The 8,794-nt window shown below is 32.6% G+C and overlaps 1 protein-coding gene across 1 annotated transcript in view; it reads left to right on the top strand.

Annotated features, from left to right (window-relative positions):
- The window catches only part of LOC119832202 (whirlin), a 60,672-nt gene that overhangs the window by 6,171 nt on the left and 45,707 nt on the right, over positions 1-8,794 (top strand). Inside the window, exons 2-4 of the mRNA XM_038355872.1 lie at positions 7,928-8,094; positions 8,430-8,640; positions 8,726-8,793. Coding sequence (XP_038211800.1) covers positions 7,948-8,094; positions 8,430-8,640; positions 8,726-8,793 — 426 coding nt within the window. The 5' untranslated portion in view covers positions 7,928-7,947. The remainder of the gene's footprint in view (positions 1-7,927; positions 8,095-8,429; positions 8,641-8,725; position 8,794) is intronic.

Raw genomic sequence — 8,794 nt, 5'->3', positions numbered from 1 at the left:
TTCAAATATTTAATTTTGATTAGCATTTCTGACGGTGATTAATTAAACAGGTAGCTTTTAATTAAATTAGCCATTGAATCTGGGCTCACCTAGCCAATCAATATAGCGGGCGCCTTTATAGATTACTTTTGTGCAGAGCTTTTCACGAAAATAATGTTAATTAAAAACAACACAAAAGTTATAGCATATTATGTTATCTGTGACAATGGTATTTATTAGTACCTAAATCGGTTTTGTCCTTTATGTATTATACCCATAGATAGAATATAAATAAGTAAATTCAACGTTGTTTTGTTATTTGCTAAAAAAATTAAATGTTGATTTAAATAATAAAAAAAAAAATTATGAGCATTAAAATAAAGTTGTGTGAGAAAACGTACCTTAATTTGAAAGTATGATTTAAGCTTAAATCCGAAACTACGTCTGAACCTTATTCAGGTCACACTCACATGATCACACACAAAACGGTTTCAAGCATAGGTACATTCTAAGTATTTTCAATACAATTAGAAAACAATAACACAATGATCACATGTTTTCAATGCAAAAAATGTAATTCATTATATTACATTTATTCGCATTGCCATTTGTTTAGAATATAGACTGTATTTTTTATTATTTATGCGGCCGTAACTTCGCCCGTTCACTGTCTACCGACCGCTCTTGTTCTACTTTTTGTTAAATTCTGCCCTATTTTATGTTTAATATAAGCTTAATTCAAGGAATGTCTCTGGTATTGTATACGTATAGTATATTATTTCGTAATTTAAAAAAGTAGGTTAATTTGTTTTTGTTTTATTTGCAACCGGAATTTTATTGGTTTCTTTATTGTTAACCTTCTACCATACCATAGCCCTTCATTGAATTGTTTAAGTTTTTAATGTATAATTTTGAAGCAGAAAGTTATTAAAGAAAACATGTTATTTTGAAGCATGAAATTTTATTTCATAAATAATTGAACGAATAATTATGGCAACAAATATTCGCATTCAAATCCAATCAACGCGAAGCTAACGAGATTTAAATGTTTAAATCAGCAACTTCATGGATTGCGCTCGATATTTGATAACTGTATTGAATTTTGAACGTTTTGCTAGTTAACAATTTTTCTTTATATTGATTTCTTTTATTAAATTATGAATGAAGTTTATTGTCTACATCGGCAAAGTATGTGGAATAATTTTGTTTGACGTTTATAAAACCAATGTAGTGAAGCGTTTCAAGTATCCCATTTAGGGCATTGTTCTAGCTTTCAAGACGCCAGTTTTACGCCATTACAAAAGGCTCGAAGCTCTTTGATCTTCTTTGACAACATGAACACCAGCCATGTGGAAGTGATTCAGATGAGACGAACCATGTAAGCCTTGTTCATCTTCTGCTTGGTTAACTCTGCAAACATACCTATTAAAATATTTGATATTAATATGAATGTTTAGAACATAAAATTGGTAGTATTATATTGAGGTTTCCACTTTGGGCTTGTAATATCTTTCCTTATACCTATTTTAAAGTTGTTTTTAATTTATATTTTCTTTTTTGTTTAATTTACCATCAATTCATTGCAATCATAATAATGAGTATCCAATATCGAACATTTAATATGTATGTAGCACATGATGATATTAAGCCGCGCCTTGCTTGATATTTTTTTTAAGATTTTTAAAAGAGTAGGGGCGATTTATCATAAAAAATCTTTGAAGCCGTTTCTATTATACAGTTTATATACTTTTATACAATAATTACTTATTTTAAGGCTTTAGGCTTATAGATAGATTAGATTTGTACCGCAATCCACAATATTTTCCAATCTTAGACTCAGCCAAAATTAGACTCAGTGTCTAGACTGAAAAATCACATTATTACAGGATGGGGTAAATGTTATGTTTATTTTTAACTACAATGTCATGAAATAGTCTACTTTCAATTTACAACCTCTACATATTAGTATACGAGCGCTTGTGGCCGTAGTAAAACTGTTTTGTAGTAAAATTCGACACCCGTTTTCACCCGTGTCCCATTGACCTACATTTCCGGCCTTGAACCCCTCTCCTCCCTCAGTTCCCATGACGTCATGAGAGCCCTTCGCACCTCTTGTCATAGACCTCATACTTCTTACAAATAAGACAACAAAAATGTGTTATTCATATGAAAACTACGTTACCACAGGAAGAGTACTTTCAAGTATAATTTATCAAACATTATTTATTTCAACTAAATTTCATGATTTTTTGTTTAGATTATATGTTACATTTAAATGTAATTTAGGAATACCAACTGAATAAATAAGATGGACGATATATTTAAAAATTCGGTTATATTTGGTAGTTCTAAATCATAAAGTAGAACATATTAAATCAGCCTAGTTCTTACATCTTAGTATGTCAAAAATAAGTAAGTAAAGAGGTCAGTGCTTACGCAACAAGACGGAAGCACTGCCGTACACTTATATACACATTCATGTTATTAATATGTAGATGCATCTGTTCTCAGATGCGCACAATTTTCTAGTCGTTAGCGGTTTTGTGTTTATTTTCCAACTAGTCGACGGTCTCAGAGCAAACAAAGCCGACCTAACAAGTGACAATAGAGATATGTGGGACAGGATGTATTTCACTTTCCAATGCTTTTATGAAACGGAGCTTTGAAGGCCCTGGTGCGTTTAAAACTCACACATTTAGGCATCTCTGTTTCAAATATATTTCATAATTAATATGAGCAAGCATGCAGCAAAATGAAGATTCAATGGCAATGAAAATATATGGTTTCACCTCGTGAGTTTCATACTTTAATTGATTTGAAAATCACTCATAGTCCAAGAAAATGGGTAGGGTAAATGCGAATTTGAGATTAAAACTTGAATTTTTGATATAATTTACTTTGAGGAATCTAAAAACGAACTGTGCAAGTTTTTTTTAAATTCACCCCCGAGAAGGGGTGAAAAAAAAAATAAAGTCGTTTTTTTGAAATTTTGGCGAAACCGTAAGTGTTAGAAAAAAAAGTTTTAAATAAAATTTGTAGAGCGTAAAATTTTACACAAAAATGTTTCTATGACTTTTTTTCCTAAAATTGAAATTAACTGAGATAGGGTAGTTAGAAGGTAGGGGATGATAACTGCAACTTTAAAAAAGTTAAACCGATTATATATATTATAAATTATAATATATATAATTACATATTATTACATATTATTATATATTATTACATTTACCCTACCCATTTTCTTGGACTATCAACAGTTGGCAGAGAAATTATAAAATAAAAAAGGTTATAATTATATGGTGCATTTACGTTCTCCATTATACATATTTTTTACTTAGAAAAGAATTGGAAATGTGTCGGTTTTAACACATGGACGCGTCAGACTTGGCATATAGAAAGCCTAAATAAGGCCTACACACTCGTAAGTTAATTGGCACTGCAATTATGCACCAGATGACATGAATGTGACTCTCAGATTCATATTTTAATAATATTATTTTTGTTTAATAACATTTTTGGGTAAATGCAGTTGCTATATTGTTAAACTTATTATTCTGTGTGTCTGTCAAATATAGATAGAGTAAAGCATTAAAAAATATACATACTTTTTTATTATATGGGGCAGACGTTATTAAATATTGTAGATAATTAAAGCATTGCAAAACATATTATAATAAATCATTTGTTCTAAAATCTAAAATCAGATATCAAAACTGTAACTAAAACATTATTGTGAAGTGAATATTTTAAAACAGTAATTGGTGTTCTGAAACAAAGATTTATTTTTTCTGTTTGTTTGTTTGTAGGTGTGAATTTCGTTAAAACTTCGGGGTTGATATTGTCAAAGTTATATGCAAATATGTAGGTAATTAAATAGGGTGTGATTGGTTAAGTGCTTGAAAAAATATATAAGCAAACAGTTGTAAAAGTATTATATATTAGTCATAAAAATGTCCTCAATAATAATCCACGAGGTAAAATTTGTCATCCACGTGTGAGTGGGAAAGCTTGTTTAATATAAAAATATAATAGTTAATTATAATAGTTTTTACGGTTCCTGGCTATAGCTTAAAAGCTTGGCTTGACTATGGCTTAAAAGTACTAGTCAAAACTATAGATAACATAAAGTTTAAATGAATAAAAAAACCTTTAACCATCACACCGAAAGTTATTTATACCTACAATAAAAACGCAAGTGACAATATAACGAATCCCCACGTTGAAATGTTAATACTGCGATATGAATGCGAACTGGGCGCGTCGCAGTCTGGCCTGGCGCCAAGGCGGTCTCCTCTCAGCTTATCAACATGAAACATTGTCGCCGATAATTCTACTTGGCAAATATCCTATTATGCACTGATTGGCTTATTAGCAAGAATAATTACTGTGATCAATTATAACCGCACTTAAAAAGATTTTAGATTAACATCTTGATAATAATATAAAACTAGGTGGTGTAAGTGTTAGCAATATTTCGGAAATTAAATAACAAATTTTTATAATCCATTTTTACAAATTACATGCTTGATATTTTATGTTTCCGAAAACACATTAGAGTCGGTAACTTTACGTAAGCATTATGCCTATAATACAATATTTAGAACATGTGTTTTGAGTTTAGAAGGTGTGAAGTGGAAATTTGGGACTTTTTTTTTTAATTTTTGGCACGACATATTCTACTTCATATTTCAGTTTTAAATATGTATACCTATTGTATGTACTTTAATACTTCTGCTGTAATTTAACACAGACAATACTGTTGTAAAAAGTATTGATACGAACAACCGCAGTGCGGAGGTTTTCCTCCGAACACGAAAAATATTTGACAATGTGATCTGGTTTGAATTACTTACTTGAAGTTGGTTTATGGCGGACAATGACACGATGAATATAGATCAAATATTTTATGCTAATCGGTAGGTTAAGTCCTAATGTTGCATATAGGAATAAAATTGATCTTAGAAATCGCAATTCCGTAAACTTTTTTAACATAAGAGTAGTTTATTACTCTCGCTCATGGGTCATTTACAAGTAGTTGGATAGAAAAACAGATTTACCACTCTCGAATTAAATGTTTACGTTGTGCGTGCTCCATTTCTCATCGCTTTTTTCTACCGAAGAATCCTAAAAAGCAGTGGATTCTGAAATAAAATGCGTTCAACATTTTAAATAACTTTAAAAATTTAATAATAAATAATACACAGCCTGTTAACGCAATGATGTCGCTGGATGTAGTTGTTTCGCATTTTAAAGACATAACTAAGATATAATACAGTACTCTCAGTACACCAGTACACAAGGGAGGTCGGACCGATATGAAGATACGATACGTACGATTTTAATTTAATCTGATGAATACTATAGATTGACTAGCTGCACCCGGCAAACGCTGTTCTGCCTTACTCTTATCGTTTAGTGGTATGAAAAATAGATGTTAGCCGATTCTCAGACCTACCCAATATGCTTACCAAATTTCAGAGGAATCGTTCAAGCCGTTTCGGAGGAGTATAGAGACTAACATTGTGACACGAGAATTTTATATATAAGATGAAGAGCATGGCGCTGTCAGTTGTTATTTGATAGTTACTATATTGTTTGTAGCTGTAAACAAATTGGTCTAAAAATCGTCTATCATGGTCTAGCAAGTGATTATATACTATATCTTATACCTTTAAACGAGCAATTCTTGTATATATATATAATTGGAATCTCGGAATCGGCTCCAACGATTTTCATGAAATTTAGTATATAGGGGGTTTCGGGGGCGATAAATCGATCTAGCTAGGAATTTTTTTAGAAAATGTCATATTCGTGTTTTATTCGTGTTTTATTCGTGTTTTATCGACTTAAACTTCTTGCGTTTGAGTAGTCCCAATTTATTATGATTCTTCCTGACATCTATTGCCGAATCTATATCCCGTAGGAATATCGGTATAAAAAGCCTATGTGTTATTTCAGTTGCCCAGCTATCTACGAAGCAAAATAGTATTATTATTCACCAATAGATGTCAGGAAAAAAAACACGAATAAAACGCGAATATGACATTATTTCAGTTGTCCACCTATCTACGAAGCAAAAGAGTATTATTATTCACCAATAGATGTCAGGAAAAAAAAAACGAATAAAACGCGAATATGACATTATTTCAGTTGTCCAGCTATCTACGAAGCAAAAGAGTATTATTATTCACCAATAGATGTTAGGAAAAAAAAAACACGAATAAATCACGAATATGACATTTTCTAAAAAAAATTCCTAGCTAGATCGATTTATCGCCCCCGAAAACCCCTATATACTAAATTTCATGAAAATCGTTGGAGCCGATTCCGAGATTCCAATTATATATATATACATATATATATATATATATATATATATATATATATATATATATATACACAAGAATTGCTCGTTTAAAGGTATAAGATTATAAATGTGAAAGTTTGTTTGGTTGTTTGTCAGTCAATCACGCTGAAACTATTGATCGGATTTTGATGTAATTTGGTATACAGACAGGGTATGAGCTGTCTTGGATGAAAGGATACTTTTTATAACGATTAAATGCTCCTTGGAATAAAATAGAAATCGAGATATCCGGGCGGAACCGGGCGAGCGTCTATTTTATATATTTAAGTATTTGTAAAAGTCATAAAGTCTTATGTGATAAAGCTAACTAGGCATCTTTAAGATATTTTATGTGTATCACTTCAGTTAAGTGTAAACAATCAACATACAAATGCAATATTATACGAAGAATTAAATGGAGATTATTAAAAGGCGATTTTCGCAACACATAACAATTTCTCAAAACTTAACTTTAACGTCAACTGTTCCAAAACTAAGGTAAGCTATCGTTAAAATATATTTTGTAAGTAATTTCTCAGTCGGAAATGTGCCTGTCGGCCGCAGGCTTGTCTTACAAAATCAGGGTGGACGTCGGGCGATAAGGGATCACGGAACTATTATGTTAAACGATATTGTATAATTCGTCTTTTCTAGGTATGATCACTAGAGGCCTCTATATATTCATCAATAATTTTCTAAATAATATTTGTATAAGTATGTATATATACCACGGCAGTTATTATACTGTATTTTAATGGTGTATATGTTATAGTTATAATTATACGCGTAAGTTACGACTATTTCTATCTAGGAAAAACGCAATGTAACTAAAAACGGTGTTTTTGTAGGTAACTTATTTAACGCTATCCGCTAGCTTATTCGGTCATTTTATTTAACGGGGTCGTTTAATTAACTACTTGATTGATATCTGGGCAGAATGTAGTCAGTTTTAAAATCAGAACTAAATGCTATAAATAAATATTTAATGTATGTTATTCTTAAATAATTTTCTTAAAACAAATGGTGCCTGAATGTATATCGCGGTTTTGTTGAAGTATGACGCAATATGTTTCCTTCGTAATTGGCACCATTTCAGGAAATTTTAAACCATAGTGGTTAATTATAAAGTATAAATACTTTAGTAATACGGCAGTAGATAGACGGTATTCTTGCGTTATTTAGGAGCACTCGGAACACCTGGGCGCGGTAGCTAGATTTATGAGGCCGACGACTTTGCTTCGATCGTGAACTAAGAATGACTCTCACCCCTGAATGCCGTAATCTATATAATATTAGGTATATAGCAGTATATAGCACATAGTTCTGCTTAAAGACAAGCGCAGCATTAGGGAATGACCGAATAAGTCAGCTTGGCTATTTGGGTGTTTATGATTAAACAAATGATGATGAACTTAATTAATTATTATTGGATGAGAGTTTTAAACACTAATATTGATTATTTTCGATATATTTTAAATATCGCTTGTCTCAATAATAAAACGGGCATTTCATATTAAGATAGTATCACTCATAGTCCCTTAGTCTAATTCGGAGTTTATTGTGTATTCGAGCGAGTGTGACTAAACATTTTGTTTGTTACAGAGTGAGCGGTGGCCCCCGGCATGAGGTCGGGGGAGGGCGAGGGCTCCGAGCTGGCGGAGTTCGGCACGCGCTGGCCGCCGCCCTATGCGCAGGGCTACGGCTGGCGCTCCGCCACGCCTCAGCACCCACCTGCACATCATCTCGCGAGGCATTCGCGCTCGCAGCAGGTAGGATACACTGCATGTCTTATATAATAAATATAAAGTAAGGGAAGTGCCTTTAATAGGCATAAAGTGTGGTCACACAGTTTGTATTAAGAATATAAGGAGCCGATGTATACAATTTTTATCACTTTATCAGATTATCTTACTTACCTTTAGATCAGATAGATTAAATATGTCATACAAGTTAATTTTATTAACAATCAAATAATATTAATTTTATGTACAACAACAGACTATTTTACTTATTAAACATTGTACCAGTTTGAACCGTTTTATAAACGTAGCAAGAACAAATCCCACTATGGGAAATACTTAAAAGAAATATTGGATACGCACAGTGGTTGCAGGACAACCGGCAGAGCTATGAAGCGGAGGATGCGCGAGCGCGGGCCCGCGGCGGGGTGTACTACTCGCCGCCAGGCACCTCGTACACCATCGTGGAGAGACCGGCCTCCTCGCATGGCCACCACCCGGCGTACTCGCACCACTACTCGGGAAAATTAGCACGGACCCCCTATGTCGGATCCTCGACGTTAGCTAATAGTGCGGGTTAGTTTTCAATGGTTCAAATTCACTGTAAATATTATAGTAAAGAATAAGTAAACTGTAATCACAAATTTGATTTTTCTTCTAGCTGGTGCTACAAGTTTAAGGAACAGTACAAATCACCTAAGCGCTTCCAATGGCAAGAAGAGGCCGATAT

Source organism: Zerene cesonia, chromosome 1, assembly GCF_012273895.1.
Source record: "Zerene cesonia ecotype Mississippi chromosome 1, Zerene_cesonia_1.1, whole genome shotgun sequence".
Classification (NCBI taxonomy): Eukaryota; Metazoa; Arthropoda; class Insecta; order Lepidoptera; family Pieridae; genus Zerene; species Zerene cesonia.
The sequence above is the reverse complement of the archived record's forward strand: the minus strand, read 5'-3'. Positions and strand labels throughout refer to the sequence as shown.